General features: G+C 39.1%; 2 protein-coding genes across 2 annotated transcripts; one reads left to right on the plus strand and one right to left on the minus strand.

The window, feature by feature from the left end:
* Window positions 1-1356: 1356 nt before the first annotated feature.
* fabp1a (fatty acid binding protein 1a, liver) lies at window positions 1357-3447 on the plus strand. Its single transcript, XM_051110010.1, has 5 exons — window positions 1357-1451; window positions 1629-1701; window positions 1791-1963; window positions 3125-3214; window positions 3299-3447. The coding sequence occupies exons 2-5, from the start codon at window positions 1635-1637 to the stop codon at window positions 3350-3352; spliced, it is 384 nt and encodes a 127-aa protein (XP_050965967.1). The 5' UTR covers window positions 1357-1451; window positions 1629-1634; the 3' UTR covers window positions 3353-3447.
* On the minus strand, window positions 3416-22607 carry smyd1a (SET and MYND domain containing 1a). Its single transcript, XM_051110008.1, has 10 exons — window positions 22308-22607; window positions 14720-14896; window positions 14257-14470; window positions 14043-14173; window positions 13887-13925; window positions 11419-11614; window positions 6530-6622; window positions 6088-6251; window positions 5820-5988; window positions 3416-3606 (listed from the first exon to the last, which is right to left on the minus strand). Exons 1-10 carry the CDS (start codon window positions 22442-22444, stop codon window positions 3472-3474), a joined length of 1455 nt encoding a protein of 484 aa, XP_050965965.1. The 5' UTR covers window positions 22445-22607; the 3' UTR covers window positions 3416-3471.
* Between the last annotated feature and the right edge of the window lie 1099 nt (window positions 22608-23706).

The following is a 23706-nucleotide window of genomic DNA, read 5'->3' on the forward strand; positions in this document are numbered from 1 at the left end:
TCCAAATGAAGTTCTTAGCAATGCATATTAATCAAAAATTAAGTTTGATATATTTACGGTAGGAAATTTACAAAATATCTTCATGGAACATGATCTTTACTTAATATCCTAATGATTTTTGGCACACACAAAAAAAAGATAATTTTGACCTACAGAATGTATTGTTGGCTAGTTTCGTGGTCTGGTTTTGTGGTCCAGGGTCACATATGTAAAATAACAAAATAATAAATATAAAAATTAACATAATATTTACATCAGCTTTTAGCAGCTGAAATTCTCATGTTATTTTTGAAAGTAAAACTAAAACATGAATTAAAAAGCAGAAAAAGTGTCTATTCACTTAAAGATTTAATTAATACTGGAATGTAGCTGGAATGTTTTCACAGTTGTCACACTTCTTTACCCAGTGGCTTTATTTTTTAAACTCACTTTCTGCTTAGACAAAAAAATGAAGTCTTGACTATACTAACTTACTACATAGCTAAGTAAATAAATAAATAAAAAGAGTGCTTAGAGTAGTCTTAAAATGTTAGTCATCTTATCTTATATATATATATATATATATATATATATATATACATAAGACTGGTCATAGCTTTTTAAAGTCATATACAAAAAGGTACATTGATTAGTAGCTAAGTAAGTAAATAAATAAACAAACAAACAAATAAATAAAAACACATTTTAATATTCTAACATTATATGGGGTAAGTTGTCACAATGGGGGCCAGTTGGGGCCATTTACATACATGACTGGTCATAGCTTTTACCAGTAACCCTTTGGCTAACTGTTAGTTGGTCAAACTAGTTCTTAAGACACAGACTTAGTGGCTACATAGTGGCTATTTTTATGCTACTGGCCCCTGGCATCAAGCCGCCTTAAAAAGTAAAACAATTATGAATCACAAACTATTTTTGAAATGCATTGTTGTCATGCAACAATGAACAATTTATGAAGTTCAGATGACAGATATACTCCTTTCTGTTGGATTTGGGGATTTTGGCTCTTGTGATTTGTTGGTGAAATGTTGTCTAAACCAACATTAGAAGAAACATTTAGAAGAAACATTGGTTGTAGTGATTGCAGTGAATTGTGAATGTAAGTAATGTGTTTAACATATCCTACTGATAAAACAGTGATGAAAGACAACCACACGCCAGTGTCCTGTTTTCCTGAAGTGATGAGGAATATTATCTGAGAGTTGTGTGAAGATCATCAGCTGATGGAAATTTCTTTATTTCAGCAACCTTTGGACTTTTATTCCACGCAGAAGCTTTTTCTCAGCGGTTTTATCATAATCTGTCTTTGTATAATCTTATTGTGCATTGATAGGTTTAAAGTCTGATGTAACAAACCCTCATTGAGCACAAATGCAGTGAAACCACCCTGTTGAAGCCAAACACAACATTTCTGCAGAGTCTTCTGAACTGGATCTGAAGAATCACTAACAGTGAGTTTTAAAGATTTTGATTCAGTGCTGAATTTGTGTGGAATTTGATTGACTGGAATGCAATCAGCCTTGTTTATCAAATCATTAATGCCTGCTTACATGTGATGAAGATGACATGTTTCAATGTAAGTGTGTAATTAGCTGTGACTGAATGACGATGCTGACCTGTGTCTGCAGCTGCTGATGGCTTTCAGTGGGAAATATCAGCTGGAGTCACACGAGAACTTCGAGCCGTTCATGAAGGCCGTTGGTAAGAGAAAACACGTTTATATCTTTACAGCATCTGTGAGAACACACTACTGTCATCTGAGTGGTTTTCTCATGTGTTTTCTGCTGCAGGGCTGCCAGAGGATGAGATTGAGAAAGGAAAAGACATCAAGAGTATCTCAGAGATTCACCAGGACGGAAAGGACTTCAAAGTGACGGTGACGGCAGGAACGAAAGTTGTCCTGTACTCATTTACTGTGGGTGAAGAATGTGAACTGGAGACCTTCACTGGAGAAAAAGCTAAAGTAAGATCAGTCCGCTATAATTCACATTTTTGCCAACAATATCAAAAGAAATCACAAAATCAGATTTTATAAGATAAGATATTTCACATAAAAGACGTTAATAGTCCACAAGAGAAAATAATACTTCAATTTATAAAAAATGACCCTGTTCAAAAGTTTACATACACTTGATTTTTAATACTGTGTTGTTACCTGAATGATCCACAGCTGTTTTTATTTTTTGTTTAGTAATAGTTGTTCGAGTCCCTTGTTTATCCTGAACAGTTAAACTGCCTGCTCTTGTTCAGAAAAATCCTTCAGGTCCAACAGATTCTTTGGGTTTTCAGCATTTTTGTGTATTTTAACCCTTTCCAACAATGACTGTAAGATTTTGAGATCCATCTTTTCACACTGACGAAAGCTGAGGGACTCATATGCAACTATTACAGAAGGTTTAAACGCTCAATGATGCTTCAGAAGGAAATTTTTTTTTTATTTTGCCTAAATAAGCTACAGAAGATACTTGCCCTTACGTAGAAAAGTACCTTGATCTTCAAATTCAAAAAGTTTTCACCCTCCGGCTCTTAATGCATTGTTTTTCTTTCTGAAGCATCAGTGAGCATGAATACGAGTCCCTCAGTTGTCCTCAGTGCGAAAAGATGGATCTCAAAATCATAGTCATTGTTGGAAAGGGCTCAAATTCACAAAAATGCTGAAAAACCAACCAAATTGTGGGACCTGAAGATTTTTCTGAAGAACAGCTGACAAGGTTAAGGTCCAACTGTTCAGGACAAAACAGGACTCATGAACAACTATCACTGAACAAAAAAACTGTGGACCATTCAGGTAACAACACAGTATTAAGAATCATGCATATGTAAACTTTTGAACAGGGTAATTTTTACAAATGTAACTATTATTTTCTCTTGTAGACTATATGTAAACATTTTTTATGTGATATACCTTATTAAGGTCAGTACTAAATAAAAAATTACATGCATTTTGTATGATCCCTCTTAGTTTGGTAAAATAATTAACATTTTGCAGATTCTGAAAGGTGTATGTAAACTTTAGACTTCAACTGTATTTATTTATTGGCACTGGCATTGTTTTTTTTAAGTGAAATATGATCTGGTTGCGGTGAGATTGATGAGATATTAAAGCTGTGTGTGTGTGTGTCAGACTGTGGTTCACATGGACGGGAATAAGCTGATGGCGTGTGTGAAGGGGATCGAGTCTGTGACCGAGCTGAACGGAGACACCATCATTAATGTAAGCCTGATCATCATCATCATCATCATCATCGCTGTACACCACCTGATGTTCAATCTCTTCTGCTGTCGCATGTCGTTTCAGATCCTCACCTTCGACGGCATCGTCTACAAGAGGATCAGCAGACGCATCTCCTGATCAGATGTAGTTGTTGTTCTCATGCACATCTCAGCTGCATTCAATCAAAACAGCACAACAAGATCTGCTGAAAATGCCTTTATTACACTGCAGATTCAGACACGGTTTGATGAGCTTGTTTATGAAGTAGTTTTGATTTGCTCTCCAGCGAGCATCGTGGGTTTGGCGCTTAGCATGGCCTCCCTCATGTTGCGATAGACCAGCTCATTCTGCTTGAACAAACGCAGCTCCATCTCCGTCTGCATCCGCATCGACTGAAACACACATTTACATACAATCACGATCAAAGAAATGCTCACAGAATCATTCTCATATGTTTCACATTAAACATCCAACCTATGTGATAGATAGGTGTGATAGATTCAACTCTAACTAAGGTAAGACGCTACAAGCAAAACCAATGTGCTTCCATATCATTTTCTTTCAGAATATACACATTAAAGTGTTTATTTTATAACTCTTTATCTATTTGTGTCAGTAGACACAATTTCAATTCCAATACACTTCTTTAAAGACTTTTTTCTCTCACATACACCAAAACTCTTTTTCCTATATTTTGAAGGCTTTTACTGAGGTGTTTGTTCATATATCATTCACAATGATAAAAAAACCCCCTGAAAATGTGTTGTTGTTGTTTTCTCTAGCTGTTTACAGTATTTTCTGATTTATGGAGTGATAAAAAGAGAAATTTAAAATCCCCTCTGGAAAACCCCTAAACTCTAACATAACAACAGAATCAAACAAGAATTATGAATCTGGCTTTATCCAATGTTCAGATATATGTGCTGGAGGTGTATGCAAATGTAGCACATGTTATTAATTAGATAATGCCTCATTTGCATATTCAAACATAACATTTCAGAAAACCTATAATACAAACAAGTCTTAATATACAGTGATCAATCAACCATGGTAATATGGTGATATCTATTATCAAGAAGTTCTAAAAGATTTCTAGAAGTTGACCTTATTCACCTGTGCTGTTTTGCCTTAAAACAATGTTTTCATTCAAAACTATCATATTCATCATCATTACATTTGAACTATAAAATTGTAAATTGGGTTCAAAAATACTAACGCTTTGCTTTTATTAAAATTAAAATATCATGCTTTCACTGCCTAGATTTACTGACTGCGTTTTTTTAATATGTGATACAAATAAGAAATATGATGCATATTTTAAAAATAAGTCAGAAACGTTGTCTTAATCTATAGTAAGTAAACTCAAACATTGACACACAAAATGTTTTTAGTTTTGTCTTAAGTGAAAATTCATATTTTGTATTATAGCTAATTTAGCTTTTGTTTATGATGAAATTACATTGTAAAAAGCCAAAATAATATTATATTGACATTTGATGTACAAGTAACATTTTGGCTTGCGTCTTAAAAAAGTATATGGATTAAGTAAATGGTCTTATTATAATAAAGAATCTTTTTACTTTGTCTGAATGCTTTTGTCTTTAGGACATTTTTTTTTAATATTAAAGCAAAATTTATATATAATTTGAAAAAAAAAATGGCTGTAACAAATTAGAGTATTTTTTAAAATTAGACTAAAGAATAATTTTATTCCATATTTGTCTTCTAAATGGTTTTCACAATATTTATTTTTCTAAAATGTCTTTTTTTTGAGAGGATTCTGCTCTTCAGTCCTGTTATGCCATCAGATATTGCTGTGATCATATAGAGTGTTTTCACGACACATCAATCGGCCATATTGGTGGCACAGAACGTAAACAACACCATTGAACTGAGTGAAACTTGCAAATTTTGCTGATTATTGCTGCTGAAAATGGTCAATTATTGTCATGTTTTGGATTGTACTAATCGGTTGAACCCGGAAAAACATTTATTACAAGTATTACGGAATGCCAAAAGTTATAACAAATCAGGGAGAAGTGTGCAAAAAACTGACATTTGTGGTTGGCCAAACTGAACCAGGATTTCCAGGGCAAGAATCTTGACAATATTTGCATTTGTTCTTATCATTTCCAGTCAGATATATTAGGCTAATATATTAATTAATACTGCTCATACATATCTATACACCTATTAACTTTAGTTTGTGAAAATATCGCACCCTTTCCTACTTACTAAGTCCTTCTCTATATGATTTAGAAGCTTCCATGCGTTTTTTCCATGGTTTAGACAGCATAAACTAGTATAATAATGCATTCAGTAGCATATTAACAGTGCAATCCACGCTGTTGTTTACATTCGAGTATCTCCAATATCGCCGCGCATCCTGGTATCTGACCAAACTGTGATTGTGCAAACCCTCTATTACAGTGAGCACAAGTAAGTTTCACTTACATTCTTGATTTGTATTGGCCTCATAAAACGGAAAGTTCAGCTGTTACGGGAGAAACTCAAAGAGTTTTTAATAATAAGTACACTGACTGGTGTCTGAGCTGACACCGCAGTGTTTTCACTGATGATGATGGTGTAGCAGTGGGTGTTTTACCTCCAGGTCTTTGGTGATGGGGTGATGAGCTCCGTGTGTGATCATGAGAATGCCGTAGGCGCGACAGATTAGCCCGTGAGCGGCCTCGATCAGGCCAGCGTGCCAGTGCGTGACGCCCGCTCTCATAGTGGCCATGCCCAGCTGCGCGTTATTGGGGTGATAGAGCTTCCTGAGGGCAGAGCAGAGTTTAGCTGACCTCATATTAGGAGCTCAGGTGATTTCAGAATCTCTGGAATTAACGAGGTTTAGAGTAAATCAACAGACTCACGTGTATCCGTCTACCATGCGCTGCGCGTAACCCGCCGCCTCGGTGAACTGCTGCATGAAGGACAGAACCTCACTGGCGGTGCTGAGGACGCGCAGCAGATGCAGGTTTGTGTCTCCAAACACTGGATCCTGCTTCTCCAAACACTCGCGACACATCCTAACCACCTACAGCACCAAGCAGCCGGTAATGAGTGCCGACTAAACGGCACAGTGACACGAGTCATTTATTCAAAAACATAGTTTTATATTAGTCTAATTACAAATCATGGTTTTGTTCAGTAAACGTTTGTCTAAAAGCAAATAACATTACATAACATAAAAAGCTTATTGCTGATGTATGGAAAATCTGTTTAGATCCCCCTTTAATTGTCAGTAACCAATAAAAAACAAGTGGTTCAGTTTTAGCTCTTTCTGTGAAATCAGGATGGAATTGTTAGACTCACCTCATGGAAGTTTCCTTCAGTACGAGCCTCTTCGATCTTAACCAGAGCCTGAAGACTGAAATCTGTCACCGCCTTCACCACATCAGCAGACGGCTACAGAAAAATTCATTATAACTACAGACTGAGGATCTGAGATTACTGCATGTTCACAAGGTCGGACCTCTAAACTTTCTAGCATGACTGTATTATCATTCCTTGTCACAAAGTGGCGCTCTTTCATAGGGGCCATTCTACAGAATTGGTCGAAACTGCTGTCCCACAACCAAAAAACACATTTAAAAAGCATTTAAGTATTCACATCTTAGATGTTACTCATTATCTGTTGAAACCTACAGTAATATTTACAAAATCAGTAGTAAGCTTAATATAAAAATGTAATTAGTAATTAGGAGGTGGCCAAATTTCAACTTATGAAAATGATATTGAAACAAATTTAGCATTTTATTCCATTGTTGTTTTTAAAAATATCTTTGTAAATTATGAAACTTTATGTCCCGCATTTTCATGTCACTACCGAAACAGTGTATGTTTTAGTCCATTGGCTGAGACTGATTTTAACTACAACCCTACATTTATGATCAGGAAATATTTATGTGTCACTCTCAAAGCTACATGGTGAGTAGATAAGCTCCATAATTTTGTGAGGTAAATGTGTTCAAAAGTATAAAAAAATCTCTCTGTAACTTTAAAGAATGTCACTATCAAACACCATTTTTCTATAATTCTATACTTTCTATAATACTTTTTTTGGGTGTTTTTCATAACATTTAGTTTTTATATGTGTACAATATGTGTATATGTGTTTAAAACTGTGCTAAGCTAACCATGTGCTGATTAGCATCTTTGAGATAGGTTCAAAAGTATCCAAAATTAACACTACTGAAACAGCCATGACCGACACATTTGGTGAAATTTCAGTAGTGGCATCTTTGTTTTTTTGGGTGTGAGCTCATAAAATTGTCACTACTGTAACAGCCACAAATGAAACATCACTAAATGTCATCATTATTTCGGTAGTGACAAAAGGGAACACAAAACAAAATATTTTATTTGGGGGAAATAAACAAAATTTTAGCACAGTTATGGATTTGTTTTGTATTTTAGTATGTTTTAGTAGTGTTTTAGAATGTGGGTTAAAAGTCTGTAATGTGTTGTGGTCACTTCCAAAACATTACTGTCACTACCGAAAATGTGCTGTCAGTACCGAAACATGGGATGTTTTGTCAAAAATAAAGTATACTGAATTATCAACTAAGATGTTTTGATGTTGTTTGGTTCACAGGTATAGTTAAATTAATGAATCCTTCAATTTGAAATCAGTATGATCAACTTTTTGCTTTTTACAAAGAAAAATTAATTCAAAATACAAAAAATCTCATAAATCACACTTGAAATGTTGTTACAATTGTAACTGTTATTGATTTACCTCTGAAAACCTTTAAATAAAATAGAAAAATATATATGTTTACAAGGAAGATGTGAGCAAATCTAATAGGTGTCACACCCCTGGACTCTTTAGTTGGTTTCTACCATCATTTCCCCCTGCAGCTCTGTGTGTTTTGGTATCTCCCTCATTGTCTGCACCTGTGTTTGTAATCAGTCTGTGTATATATAGCGTGTGTTTCCCCTTGTTGTTTGTCGGATGTTAATGTTACCTCCCTGTGTTTCCAGTGTTCCTTGTGGATTATTAAAGATATTTCGTTTCATTACGTCGTTGTTAGTCTGTTCCTGCCTGAAGCGTGACAGAACGTCCGACCAACACAGTTTTTTTTTGCGTATTCCCCCCCGTTTTTTTTATCGTTCGTTTTCCAGTCTTTTGTTTCCGTTGTGTGTTTATTATGTATAACATCCGACCAGAATTCATCCTCCTCCAGCTGAAGCAGGGGGATTTATCGCTCGAGGGATATACCATCATGTTCCAGCTTGTAGCTCACACCACCAGCTACCCGGACGACGCGCTCTGTGCGTTTTATAACGCCAGCCTCAACGCGTCATGCAGAGCGCCGTTGTCCGCAGACGGCCCCCGAGCGGATTTCGCCGCGTTTGTGGAGTGGACACTGGCGAGAAACCGATCCTCGTTCCCCGCCTGTTCCATGGATAATCTCGCCAGTGCCACTCCAGACCCAGAACCCAGCCAGCCACCCCAACCCGCGGAATCCCAGCCAGAGCCCACCGATGACGGAGGGCTACAGCCCGCCGCGACCAGCGAGCCATCGCTGAGAGGAGCGACAGAGCAGCTGATCACCACGGAGCCTGAGTTGCACGAGCCGTCAGATCAGGTGCGTGAGCCGGCCACAATGACCGCGACGGTGGAGGGGTCAGTGGAAAATGAGAGTGCTGAGGACAGCATTACCCACTGCACCACCGCTGAGGGTGAGCTGAATTGGATTTTGGGACATTTGACAATGAACGATATACCTGATAATTCTGAGAATGTTAATACTGGACTCTCTGTAATTTCTGAACTATCTACCTCCTCTGATTTCCCTCCCACCCTCCCTCAGTCTAAGAACCATAATGTTTTAGCCATGCCACCACTGCTGCTTGTCAGTCCCTCTACTCACCCTCAGCCCACCATCTGTGCGGTGGGTTCGCCGCAGGTCTGCCAGTCACCATCGGCGTCATGGCTGGAGGATCCCTCATCTCCGCCTTCAGCCTCAGAGTCCTGGACTCCACCTCGGCCCTCCGACCCTGCGGCTCCACCCCGTCTCTCAGCTCCCTCGTCTCCACCGTCGCCCGTCACCAGCTCCACCGGGCCCCATCGTCCTTTCGGCTCTGCCCTGGTCTGTCGTCATCCCACCTTCTCCTCAGGATTCTACTCCTCCGGCTGCGCCTCGTCGCTCCATCCCACCGGCTCTGTGGAACTCCTCCATCCCTCTGGCACAGCCTCAGCCCTCTGTCGCTCCGGCTCCGCTGCGGACCTCCGGATCTCCGTCTCCGCCTTGGTCGCCAGAGCCTTGGGCTCCGCCTGGGCCCTCCGGATCCTCTGTGTCGCCAAGGATCATCGGCTCTCCGTCTCCGCCTTGGGCTCTACCACCACCTGCTCTGCCTCCGTCGGTTGGCCCCATGGAGTCGTTAGCCTTTCCTCCACCATGGCTCCTCCCTCCATCGGCTCCACCGTGGGGTTCCATCATGGCTGCGGTCTGGGTCTCACCTGGCTCCTCCTGCTCTAGCCCCCTCCTGTCACCTCCTTGGCTCCTCCCTCCGTCATCACCTCCATGGAATATTCTGTCATCACCCTGGACTCCATCTTTTGCCCTCCTCCCGGGAGTCCGTCCTCCGCCGAAGCCTCCTCCTAAGACTTTGTACATTTTTGTTTTCCCTGTTTGTCGGCGCGAGGACGCGCCTTCCAGGAGGGGGAGGTAACGTCACACCCCTGGACTCTTTAGTTGGTTTCTACCATTTCCCCCTGCAGCTCTGTGTGTCTTGGTATCTCCCTCATTGTCTGCACGTGTTTGTAATCAGTCTGTGTGTGTGTATATATAGCGTGTGTTTTCCCCTTGTCGTTTGTCAGATGTTAACGTTACCTCCCTGTGTTTCCAGTGTTCCTTGTGGATTATTAAAGATTTCGTTTCATTACGTTGTTGTTAGTCTGTTCCTGCCTGAAGCGTGACAATAGGTCAATATAACATTTCTTATTAAATTATATATTACTGTTTCAGGAGTGACAAATTTGGGGAAAGGACAAATATTCAAAATTTTTCTGAAAATACAATATGAGAATTAAAGTCCACTTCCAAAACAAAGATTCACATATAATGTACTCACCACCTTGTCATCCAAGATGTTCATGACTTTCTTTCTTAAGACACAAAGAAAGCATTTTTCTCCATATAATAGACTGATATGGTGCCGATGTTGAACTTCCAAAATGCAGTTTAAATGCAGCTTCAAACGATCCCAAATGGGATTGTAAACGGGTCCAGCTGAGGAAGAAGGGTTTTATCTAGCGAAACAATTGATTATTTTCATTTTAAAAAATACAATTTAAATACTTTTTAATCTAAAATGCTCATCTTGTCTTTCTCTCTCTAAACTCTGTGTACTCTGGCTGAAGACAGTTAGGGTATGTCGAAAAACTGATCATATTTTCTCCCTCAACTTCAAAAATAATTTCAAAATCATCCTACATTGCTGCAGAATACCGACCCAGTCTTTGCAAAGTAAACATGCAAAGAAGATCAAACAGCCTTAAAAAAAAGGTAAAACAGTGATATAGGACGATTTTGAAGTTGAGGGAGAACATGAGATGGGAGTTTTTCAACATACCCTAACTGTCATGAACCGGAACAAAACAGTCCAGGCAGAGACGAGACAAGAGTTTTTACAAGATATTAAGAAATATTTAAATTGTATTATTTTTATAAAAATAGCCGATCGTTTCGCTAGATAAGACCTATCTTCCTCAGCTGGGATTGTTTACAACCACATTTGGGATCGTTTGAAGCTGCATTTAAACTGCATTTTGGAAGTTCACAACTGGGGCACCATACCAGTCTATTATGCAGAAAAATGCTGAAATGTTTTTCTCAAAATACATCATTTCTTTACGACTGAAGAAAGAAAGACATGAACATCTTGGATGACAAGGGGGTGAGTACATTATATGTGAATCTTTGTTTTGGAAGTGGACTTCTCCTTTAACTGCACAATTACTAGAAATGTGTACCCTGGATATTGTACAATTTGCATACATTCAAAATTTGTGAAAAAAGAAAATTTTTTCAAGACATTTCCAACTCTGACTTTGAACCAATACTGTAGAATGGTCCATATACAATGTACAAACTGCTTTAGAATCAGCTAGAGAATTAAAATAGATTCATCTCAGACAGGGACAGTGTTTCTGTATATTTTACTATAGTACAGATTTGGAGGCTGATATAAACCTTGTGTCCGTCGGTGTCTTTGACGGCCGTCATCAGGTCATCTTTGATGCCGTTGGTGCAGTGCTCACATTTGCAGTCGAAGTAATACTGCTGCTTGAGCAGCCGTTGGCGGTCCTTGGACACGTTTAGGAAGTCCACATAGCTGACGGTCAGCTCTTCTCCTTCAGGGATCATCCCCAGAGCCCTCAGCTCGATCCTAAGTCACAGAAAGGTTGTGTAACCACATCATCTATTTCGTCTCACACAAGTGAGGCATTATAAAGATAAATGTACAATGCACTTGTTGTGTTAGTAAAAATACAAGCAAACCTAAAAAGCTATTTTTGCAGCTCACATATACACCATGCTAAATCAAATCAAAAATACTTCACAATGAAGACATTAACTGAGAACCCTAGAGCGAATCTCAATGCAACATGTTACAGTTCATGATGACTCGATGAGTGCTTCTACTCTTGAGTAACTAGATTTGATAAGAATGACTGGAGCTTTTTTACATAATATTTACTAAACATGAGCAGCTCTTATTTTTATTTTTTTGTGCGTGTTTTCTGCATTTTACGGAACAGCTGGTAACATTTTTCATCCAGGATAATGTTAATTTTTCAACATAAACTAATACATTTGTAACATTTCAAGTTAACATTAATGCATTATGACCAAACATTTTGTAACAGTGAACAATAGTATATTTACAGATTAAGATTAGGCTAAATTGAAACAAGCTGTGGTTCTGAGTTTGGTCACAGCTATTAACAAATAGTTTTATCAAATAGTTGTAGTGTGGGGTTCAACTTGGACTAAATCATTACAGAATACACAACCAAAAAAATGAATCCAGCAGATCATCTTGTTTGACTTTGCTAAGGAACCGGCACATTGAGGATTATGTGGCGGACTTTTCTAAGTTGTGTTGTGATACCTTCCTGAAAGACATTTTTCACTTTGGTTTAGATAAGGACATATCATCCAAAATGCCACATAATACCCCTCACTGGTCTCTGGTCCATTACATTGACTTGTCTGACCTCCCAAAGCCTCGCCATGTCTCGCCTGACCCTCCAGAGCCACGTCATGTCATGACTGCCAGTGTGATGGCAGTCACCATTTTGAGTGTGTGGGCTGCATACTGGCCTCTCCTGTCCATGAGTTTGCGCCAGTGCCTCCAGAAGTGACGGCTCCTGCTGCAGAACCTCCTGAGGAGGCAGCTTCTGCTGCAGAAGTAACTTACTGCCCGGTCTGTCATGGTTAAGTAGTCTGTCCATGTTCCTGCTCTGCCTGCTCCGCCATGGCTCCCTGTTCTGCCTGCCCCACCATGGCTCCCTGCTCTGCCTGCACCACCCTGGCTCCAGGCTCCTCAGGATCTGACATGGTGAACTTCTGCTGCACTGCTTCATTGTCTGCCAATGCTTCATGGCCCAGGTCCTCCATTGCTTCACGGTCCAGGCCCACCTCTGCTCCATGATCCAGGCCTGCCACGGCCCAGGACCTCCATTTTTTCACTGTCTGTTACTGCTTCATGGTAAAGGTCCACCATGGCTCCACTGCCCAGGTCTGCCATTGCACCATGGCCCATGGTCTTGCCCACTGTTTCACACTCCATGCCATGATCCAAGTCCTGTTCCTCTGCATGGGTCTGGCCCTCCGTCCCTCCCAGTGTTTTGCGTCAGCTTCACCCTCCTGGACTTGTTGGGGTTTGGGTGTTGTTTGGGCGTCTGGAGCCGCCCTTTGAGGGGGGACATGTAACGTGGGTTTTTTTGGGTTTATCGTTAATTCACCTTCAGTTGGACTAAATCATTACAATAGTTAACTTTATTGCTTCCAAACCAGGGTTGAACCAGGGTTACTATCATTAAAGTAAAACTAAAACCACAGAAATCTTTGTTACTTGAAACAAAAAAATTAATAAATAAAATGTATTTCATTATTTAAAATAAACAATAAAAAAAGTAAAATGAATAAATAAAAATCAATAAAAACTATACAGACATATTAATTAAAACAAAAAACAAATAACCATGACAGAAGCATAAAACAAAAGTACTAGAACTTTTAACTAAAATTAAAGTGAAATCAGTATTAATAAATAAATAAATAAATAAAATCTAATTCAAGATTTCAACAAAAACTATAATAGTATATCAATGATACTAAATAAATCTGAGGTGAAAAAAAAGGGTTTGAACCATGCCTCTTCTTTTTCCATATCATGAAAGTAAATAATGCCTGGGAGAGTTAATCTCTCAAACTGACAAGAAAAGACATAAAAAGCATTAAACTTTAATGAAGTTCCAGTAGTCATTGTAATTGTATGGAAAAGAGAAAGAAAGTCTTCTAGGTTTGGAACATGTAAATAACGGCAGAATTTTAATTTGTAGATGAACTATTAAGGACATAACATGGATATGATGCTGTTAGTAAGCCAGGGGTCAAAGGGGAAGATGTTACTGTGTGTCACACTGACCCACCTTCTCTTTGAGTGGAATGAAGCGTCCAGAGCCGTCTGACTGCAAGAGAGAAACATGCTGGACATTAATATCTGGATTAACAACTTATAAAGCTTCTGTGTGATGTAGTGTGATTTCACAGGGGCTGATAGACATACTGAATTCTGATCTACTCACTTGCCGGGATTGAGAATGACAGTGCAGTTGGGCCAGCAGTCGTGATTGACCAAACACAGGTTAGGAAAGAGACCCACGCCGACCGCCTGAAGACCCCTCTGATCGCTCAGTGTGAAACCATTGCAGTTAATCTGAGGATGAGAGAAACATCTTTCTCATCTGAGTTTCGTAAGAACAAGCAAAGAAGTGTGCGGTCGGGCGAATCAGTGCCTACCACACCAAAGAGATGCGACACATAGTCCTCTCCGACTGGTTTGCTCTTTTTAGGCCAGTAATTGTAGAAGTGTTGCACGTCAACTTTGAGCTCTTTCAGGTCCTCGGGGGACATTTTGGACAGGTGATCCTCCAGGAGGTCGAGGGTGGTGAGCTGAGCGTCGGAGACCAGACCAGTGTCCTTCTGAATACGCCACAGGATACGAGCGACCAGACTGCAATGTCAGGACATTGAACGCCAATGAACATGCTATTTGAGCTTGAACATATCAGGATTTGTTTTCTTTGGATAAGACGTGGCTGGAGCCACGAGCACTAAAATGTATTTATGATTACTATCTCTAATACAAACACTAAAGTGCTACATTGTTTCAGCATGATCACAGTACTTAAACCTGTTACATTCGAAATGTTCCATATTTGTTGTAACATTGTAAAGGTCAGTCTGAGATCACATGACTCACCGCACATTCTCATTGGGAGCTTTTCCTATCTTTTTAATGGCAGAACATTCTTGCTTGTGTTCCTCCCATGCGGCACGCTGGCACGTGCGGTCGCAGTAGTGGGCAAATTTGCACTGGGCGCAGCGGTGAGGGTTCGCCTGCCGGCGGAAACAGCTGTGACACACCTGCAGAGAGAGACTGACAGACAACATATACAGACCTGTTTTAGTAGCATCCTCACTGAAAACATACTATGTGCCCTATTTTTATACCAGTGTCAAGCAATTTTTTTCCTTGACTTGAACTCAAGACTGATTCCAGTCTCAAGTACCACAATGCTGCGGATATATTTTGTGGTCTATTCACTCTGCGCTACTGTCTCTGTGTGTGCTTTGAACACTGATGTGAAACCATACTGCATTCACGAATACTTGTCAACTCATACGTATGAACATCCCAGGAGGACTTGAACGCAGCATTGGTGTGCTCCTTCATACTTCCCAAAGACTCTGGACATATGACATATTGCATAGCACTGAGTCTTGACGTACTGTTCTTAAATTAGCCGCATATATATTTCATGGTGTTCCCTTTAGAAATAAACGTGAGATTTAAAAGCAGTATGTAATGTACATGCACATGAATTCAGCTTTATTAAACGTACAATTCCACCACAACAAGAAGTAAATATTTCCTTATTTACCCTGAAATAAAACAATAATTTTTTACTATAAAAACAAATTGTGGCCCACCATTAAAACGTCTAGTCTTTTAAGGGGTAATGACGTTGCAGTGCTTGTGTTCTTGTTAATGTTGTTTAAAAAACTAGAAAACCAAGAATCAAGGAACAAGAAACAAGAACTCAGCTCACCGGAAACAATTCGGAATGGACAAGTCCTGATGAATGAGCAGTAGAAATACTTGGCCTTGAATACACTGAGACTAAGTGACAGACAAATCACAGATGCACACAGGTATCGATGAAGCAGGAACATGAACTGAACAATAAACTAGAATAAAGCTAAAGCAGAAGGACAGAACTTCATTATATCAGGACATCTGTCCTTATTGGCATGACTGTGTTAGGAGCATGTGAGAGGAAAGCTTGACAGACTGAGATCTTTCATCCCCCTGCCGCACAGTCCTAACACTGTTGATTTACAGTTTATCTCATAGTACAAGCATGCCCAAACTCGATCCTGGAGGGCCGGTGTCCTGCAAAGTTTAGCTCCAACCCCAATTAGACACACCTAAACCAGCTAATCAAACTTTTACTAGGCTTACTAGTTACTAGAAACTTCCCGGCAGGTGTGTTGAGGCAAGTTGGATCTAAACTATGCAGGATACCTTCCCTCCAGGACTGAGCTTGGGCACCCCTGCCCTAGTACCTAAATCATGGAATCTAGCTGTACTGCCAGGACTCTTTAAACAGGCTATCACTTCCACCTGCATATCCTGCAGCGGTGGGACAGTGGTGATCAAGGCAGGTCTTGAATTGAGACTCTCATTGTGTGGATGTGATGGACAAGCATTCACATCACTGAGCAGCGCCTTTTAAGGTCTGCACTGCTCACTCCTTGACAGGGGAGGGATCTAGACATAAAATGGTGACATAAAATTGGCTATTCCAAGATTTACCTAAGTGGCCTAGCATCCCTCTGCACAGACAAAAAGTAAACAATCTCATTATATGGAAACGACACACTCTGCTGGATACACTCACAATGACAAAAGATCCAACCACCGCACATCCCATGCTGCAACCGAGCATACATACACAATGTAGACGTCACAGTCTTGAAGTAGGCCCAATTTTCTGTAGTCTCAGACTAAAGTTGAGCAATACACACTCCTTTGGAAAGATCAACTCCCGTCAACAGTATAAAATGGGCTTTGTTGTCAAAAGCTAAAACTCCTGTAGAGTTTAGCTTCGGCCCAATCAAACATAACTTCCAGGCAAGTGTTGAAATTGTAACCCTTTGGGAACAAAATTGTACACCTCTGACCTAATACCTCTTTGAGTCTTTTGGAAGGTCCTAAACTCTGATATGTTCTGATAACTGTTCTGTGCTTTCATTTTACACATATCCCAGACAGTACCATAAAGCAGTGGTTCCCAACCAATCTGATTCAGGTGTGTTTGATTAAGGAGACATTAATCATGCAAGCTGTATCCAAAATCGCCCCCTATACCCTCATTCACTATTCCCTACATTAGTCCACTAATACAGTTCACTTGAAGGAGTGAATGAAAACGAGTGAGTGAATTCGGACACTGAATGCACTGGAAGGACTGCTGCTATTGCATATTTTGCTTGCTGTTTAATAATTTTTCGACGGGTAGCTCCAGTATTAAGATTAAAGGATTTATCTTGAACTTTGTCACGGAAATTATGTATAAACCCTAGTTAAACAATTTAATAATCAATTTACAATGAATTTGTACCTGTGTTGTATTACGCTGTATTTTGCTGTGGACGAATCGCTGTCCTCTCAAATAGTGCCCTATTTGAGGGTATAAGGGTGCGATTTCGGATACAGCCGCAGTGTTAGGAAGGCTCCAGGAATGTGGTTGGGAACCCCTGCCAAAAAGAAAGGTGACATCACATTGTGAAATGTACTTTTCAAGAAGCTGCACATTAGCTCTGGATCTGTCTGTTTCTGTTCTTGGATTGATCTGGCTTATGTTATTGGATCCCAGTAAGGGTCTGATACTGGCATTCTGGCTCTGGCCTGCATTTAAGCAGAAGGCCCTCCTGCAATTTGACGGCAATTTTCCAGAGCTAAAGCAGTACACTCTGTTCTGAGGTTATTGGAATACACAGAACACCACAACCAAAGGAAACATTCAAACTCCAGCATATTCAATCACCTACTGAATTTCTCTCCAGTATGCGAGCTTGATTAATCCCTACTCAGATCTTTGTCTCTGTAAAAAGACTCAAGAACAAGAAAGCAGGAGAGCATTGAGGCTTGAAAACAGAGGCTAGTTCTTCTTCACAATGTCAGCCATAGAATATAGGCGTACGAAACTGTTCCTCTAGACTGGAAAGACGCATTATTGTTGCATTTTACAAAAGAGACAGGGTTTCTTTAAACCTGCTGAAGGAAAAATTGCATTTCAGTCCTGCCAGAAGGCTGAGTACTGATCAGAGGCATGATCCTTCATCTCACCTAATACATCATTGAAAAGATCCTTCCAAAATCTCAAGGCAGGTTCAGAAAAATACTCTGACATGATCTTTGCCCTATGCCATATTCATGAACAGGGCTGGAAGCAGAAAAACACTTGACTGCCATATTTTCCTTGTTATTCCTCCCAATGTGCTTATACAGTACAGGAATTGGTTGTGGATGGGACTGGCTTTGAGATGAGGTTAAACTGGCATGTCTTGCGGAGGACAGGTGCATGTTAACCAGGTTTATCTTAATTTATCTCATATTTAAGCAGGATTGTACCCTCTTCTACATCTGCCATGTGCAAGCCACAACAAAGACATATGATGGATTTATGAGCACCAGTATGCTGATTACTGGGATTTCTTGGCCAACGATGGCCGTCTTGGTCATTGCTGACTACTAGTCCGTTAACTCAGACGTCTTCAGCCCTGCTGCTGGAGATCCACTGTCCTGCCCAGTTTATTTCAAACCTGCTTCAGCACGCCTGCTTGTAATTTCCAAGCAAGCCCGAAGACTCCAGAATGGAGCTGTATGGCATCTTTGCAGACACCAGTGTAGACAGGTCCAAACACATCTATCCAAAAGCTCCGCACTCATATGTCCTAATTGCGGATGTCTTAATTTGGCTCCACAACAATTTTTCAGTGGCCTTGGCATCAAAAACAGGTGCATAGTTTACCACAGTTCGTCATGTAATCCATCCATCCATTCTATAATATGCTTGTTCATTGCAGGGTCCCGGGGATGAACCCTAGGGAGAAACAGCCTGGACGAATGGCCAACATGGAGAAAATGTTCAAATTAAAGGTCACCGACATTTTCATGGCAATAACTAAATAGCACATATTCTGGGGTTTACATATAGAAAAAATATATACAGTTGTGCTCAAATTTATTTATACCCTTCGTAAATATGATCTAAGACGGCATGTAAAAATAAGTCTGCATTGTTTATCAGTTTGATCTTTCATTAAAAAATTTCATATTCATTTGCTAGACACCACTGGAACTTCAAATGGGACTGGGTTCTGTGGTCTGATGAAACTAAAAAATTAGGTTTTTAGCAGCAAACATTCAAGATGGGTTTGGTGCATACAGGGATAAAAAAGTGTCCCATGTGTACAATTACATATACTGTTGTATCTTTAATGTTCTGGGCCTATTTTTCTGTCAGAGATCCTGGATGTCTTGCTCGGATGGATGGCATCATGGATTCTAATACGAACAGATAAAAAATTAAAAGCTTACTGAATTTCTTTTAAAGGGCAGTAGTTGGATCCTCCAACAGGACAATGATCCACAAACAAACATCAAAATCAAAACAAAATGCGTCACTGAGAACAAAACCAAGTTCCCTGACCTGAACCCTATAGAAAATGAGTGGGGTGAACTGAAGAGGAGAAGCACCAACACGGACCTGGAAATCTGAAGGGTCTGGAGAGATTCTGTATGTCAGATGTTCTCTAAACTTATGAGGCATTATAGGTGAAGACTCAGAGCTGTTATCTTGGCAAAAGGAGGCTGCAAAAAAGCATTAAATAAAAAGGTATGATTAAATGTGGCCAATGTGTATTAGAGAAAAACTTTTTTTTCATAATGATGTCTCTCACCCATTTTAAATTCTTATTTCTTAATTTTTATGAAAGGTTAGATTTTTGTAAATTTTTAAAATAAAAAATCAAGAGGATTAATGATGCAGATTTATATTTTACAGCCTTCTTTGATCATATTTACCAAGGGTATGAATAATTTTGAGCACAACTGTATACATCATGGTCAGAAATTAACGGCGGCTTGTGGCAATAATGCCACTGTAATGAATAAAATGCCTTACAAATTCAAGATGAAGGGGCGAAAATTGCCCCTGCACAATTAAACAGTTGACTGCAGCCTTCGCAATTAAAATGAAATGTAAAAGTGAATGAAACGTATCTATTTGCGCAATTATATTTTGATTTGTGCACACTGCAACGGAATTTAACGCATTGTTTTTTTGCAGCATTGAGCCTTATAACCAAACACGTTGAGCCAGAATATGACGAGCCATTTCCCCAAAACTCAGACACAAAACACAAAAACGTTTTTATATGTATTCCATTAATCTACATTAATATAATTATTAATCAATATAATTATAATCAAGCAATAATCAACAATAACAATTTTAAACAGTCAGTTGTTATTGGGAACAGTTTAAAGTATTTTGGTTGACTAAAGTAGCTGGTTAAATTTAAGACAGTATTATTAAGGTGGTGATAAAAAAATCCCTCACAAATGTAAAAATACCCCAGGGGGCAAAAATCGCCCCTTAATGGAAAAGTAAATTTTTGACTGATATACATTTATTTGTGGCGAAAAACGAGACAAACTCTGGATGACTGTATTTCAAATTATTTTATCTTCCAGTATGCTTCCTTGATCCTAACAGTTCTGTCGTATGTGTCTGTTAATATAGTCTTTGGTTGTTTTTTATGATCCCACCCCTCCTCAGCCACATGTGAAACAGACAGGCAGATAACTCTCAGTGGGATCTTTATATAAATGTTCTTTATATGAGCAATGTTAAACTCAAATTTTATCCCAAAGGATCAAATAAAAGACCATCTGGATGCTTGACTTGTGTGATAAATTTATATCTCTAAAAATGGGTTATATTTAATGTGATTGGCAGATTGTATGCAGTATTGAGTCATTTTAATGTCATTTTAGATTAGTAACACGATTAAAAAACAAAGTGAGAGGTGATTCTTCTCTGCAGGGCATGTCCTTTAGACCACTAACTTTGCTTTAATTCTAAAGGTGAGGAACTGTCAGCTCGGCCTTCTGGTGTCACCTTGCATGCTTTGAAATATTGCTTCATGTGATTTACATAATTTTCTATTTTAGGATGAGATTACTGAACACTGATGTCACGCACCATCGCCTCCCCCTTTAAAAGTCAGCGTACAGTAAGCAGACATGACATCCAGGTTAACTCTTTGTTGTCATTTGTACTGGCTTCATCCAGACGCTCATGGAAACATGTTTGTGTTTACAGAAGTGCAAAGGGTTGAGTACTCTGTGCAGTTTTCTGCATTGGCTCTTGACTTTTTATGGAGGTGAAACTGTGATCTTGTCACATGAGAGTGGAATCTCTCACATCGTTTAGCACTCCAGTAACATCTGCAAGTACACAAAACTACATGATAGTAACAAAACTAAACATAACGCAGTCCTGGGGGGGAAAAAAACAAAACAAAATGTGTCTAAAACCTCATAGGTATTTCAAAAGCAATATTAAGAAATGAAAATATGGCAATGAGGATTTAAACCATCAGAAAACATCTACACACTGACTGCAGGAACAATACTGATTAATCATGAATTAATCATGAATGTATTCTCTTCAGTTATTCTGGTGACTCTGTGCACAATAACTCAGAACAACGAAATAGAGACTTTGAACGTTTACATAAGCAACACCTGAAGACGAATAATGTAGCGAACCCCTCAGTCTACAACATATTTACTCACAAGGCACAATGTCAAAGCCCATTTTTCAGCATTTTAAAATGTTTAGCACAGCTGATCCTGAATCAGACACGTTGGCCGCTCAGTAATCTGAGCTCTCACATACTTAACCTGCAGAATATGTACATACTAAACCCTGTTCTCAATTTAACACAACCAAACCAGCCCCAGAAATGACACTTTCCATCATTTAAGCACCAATTCCAATATGGATTTGTGAAGGTGAATCTGTAGAAAACGGTCTGGATTGTTGATCCATTCTAATATTGATCTAATATTGCTATCTTTCTAATATTGTTTGTGACAAGACCAAACAATTATTTTGTGCGGTTGCATAAAAAAAAGTTACAAAATCTGTCACTGGGGAAGGACTTTTTCAAAAGGCACACCTTTATACCTAAAAGGTCAATGTTGGTACCTTAAACGTACATATTAGTATGGAAAATGTACAAAAGTACAGCCCCAGTGACAGCTTTGTACTTTGTTTCTGAGAGTGCACTTACATACCGCCAGCAAAACTATTCAAGTCCAACAAGCAAAATAACCCAAAACAGGGTGTTTTACTCTTATTACAGTACAATTACACTTGGAAAACAGCAAGTTATCCAATATGATCTTTCTTAATCAAGTCACATTTGAGATAATATCCTTTTGTAATATGTTATTTGTATGAAACGGCAGATTATAATGTTCTGTGTGTGTCCAATACGAATTTCCTTCGGGACAATAAAGTTTATCTTATCTTATCTCTTATCTTATCTTATCTTATACCAAAACTTCACCATCTGTGTCACTTAGGATCACTTAATTAAGATGTCAACAGGTCAGGATCCACAACATGCAAAGTTCACTTCCCAAAGTAAGCCATTCCTGACCAGGTAAGTCAACTCGCAACTAGTCGTCCACACCCTGATCCTACCTGTCAAACACAACCGCAGCGAAGCTCGCTTCAGCAAACACAACCTCTCCAGCTTTCATCTCCTTGGTGACACGGAGGCCACGGCCTTTCTCCCCGGCTGAAAACACTTCCACAGGATCCATCTTTTCCACGGTCATGGTGACACAGACTGCTGTCCGTTAAGGCTGAGGAGGGAACTGCCGTTCCCAGCGTTTACCTTACCATCCACCCTGTCCACTCCCCAAAGCACGGCTAAAAATAGAGCTGCTCCTTTCCTGCTGTCAAACAGCAGATACAGTGAGGAGAAGCACTGTTACTGGCATGAAGGAAGCAAACCTAGAGAACGTGGTTGGAGCCCCAGGAGTATTTTTGTCCGTCAGCTGTGTGTGCTCGTCACGGGGAACATGAGCTGACAGAACCGGACTGACTGTGTTAGTGAAAGCGGTTAAATGTTGGAGTTGACAGTGTGAGTGAATACAGTTTTGGAGTTCAGAAACTGATACATCATCTTTTACCTTCATCCATCATCACTCACATGATCTTTGAATAAGGGTTCAACTAATGTCATTTTCATCACATCTCAAATCATCATTCATTCAGTGATGGAAATGACATGTTAAATAGTTTTAAATGTAGCACCTGCTCTTTAGCTTTCTGTAGATGAATAGTTATGTAATAAAGTGGCTGACTTCTTTGTCTTGCTGAGGCTAATTTTATAGCTAACTTTCGTGATGCATCACAAGTCCCATATTTTATTGAGAAACAAGTACATTCACATTAGAAACTTATAAGTGAGTTTACTGACTCACTTTATATTAGGTGGCTTTAACTACTATGTACTTGACCAGTTAATACAACATATTTATTACATATAGAGAAGTTGGTGCATTGTAATAACATTTAAAGAACTTGCATTTCATTAATATTTGTAGTTACACCGTTAACTTTATCTCTAACTTTAACCCAACCCCATGCCACAAACCTAACAGCTTTAACCTGTATAACCCTAACCTTAACTTTACTCCTAAACCTAACCATTCCTCAAATGTGGGAATCTTCCAGAAAAACGTACATAAATAGTAAAGTAAGTAGTTTAATGTCACCTAATATGTAAACCACCTTTTTTTTTTGGCCAAAAAAATTATTTTATGCAAATAAATTAATGTAAAAGTGACACTTACAGACTGTCACCAAAAAGAGATCCAAAAAAAAGAGAAAAGAATATTAAAATAATAAAACAGGGTATTGATGCAAATTTTCATTTCTATTCACAAGCTTGTGATTCGATTTGATTCAATATTGATTATTTTGGATATATATATGGTACAGTACATGACAATTTTTCTAAAGCAAAAACAATCAATGCTGTAAAATACAAAGTCAGCTGGTACTAATATTGAGGGTTAAAATAAACTGATTT

The sequence above is a fragment of the Labeo rohita genome, chromosome 5 (genome assembly GCF_022985175.1).
Source record: "Labeo rohita strain BAU-BD-2019 chromosome 5, IGBB_LRoh.1.0, whole genome shotgun sequence".
Taxonomy (NCBI): Eukaryota; Metazoa; Chordata; class Actinopteri; order Cypriniformes; family Cyprinidae; genus Labeo; species Labeo rohita.

Bases quoted from the DNA above. Each gene is read 5' to 3' on its own strand.
- fabp1a (XM_051110010.1), top strand. From the start codon at position 1,635: ATGGCTTTCAGTGGGAAATATCAGCTGGAGTCACACGAGAACTTCGAG. The intron at 1,702-1,790 runs GTAAGAGAAAAC...TTTCTGCTGCAG, and splicing joins GCCGTTCATGAAGGCCGTTG to GGCTGCCAGAGGATGAGATT. The intron at 3,215-3,298 runs GTAAGCCTGATC...ATGTCGTTTCAG, and splicing joins ACGGAGACACCATCATTAAT to ATCCTCACCTTCGACGGCAT.
- smyd1a (XM_051110008.1), bottom strand. From the start codon at position 22,444: ATGACCGTGGAAAAGATGGATCCTGTGGAAGTGTTTTCAGCCGGGGAG. The intron at 13,926-14,042 runs GTGAGTAGATCA...TCTCTCTTGCAG, and splicing joins GTCATTCTCAATCCCGGCAA to TCAGACGGCTCTGGACGCTT. The intron at 11,615-13,886 runs GTGGGTCAGTGT...TCTGTGACTTAG, and splicing joins TCATTCCACTCAAAGAGAAG to GATCGAGCTGAGGGCTCTGG.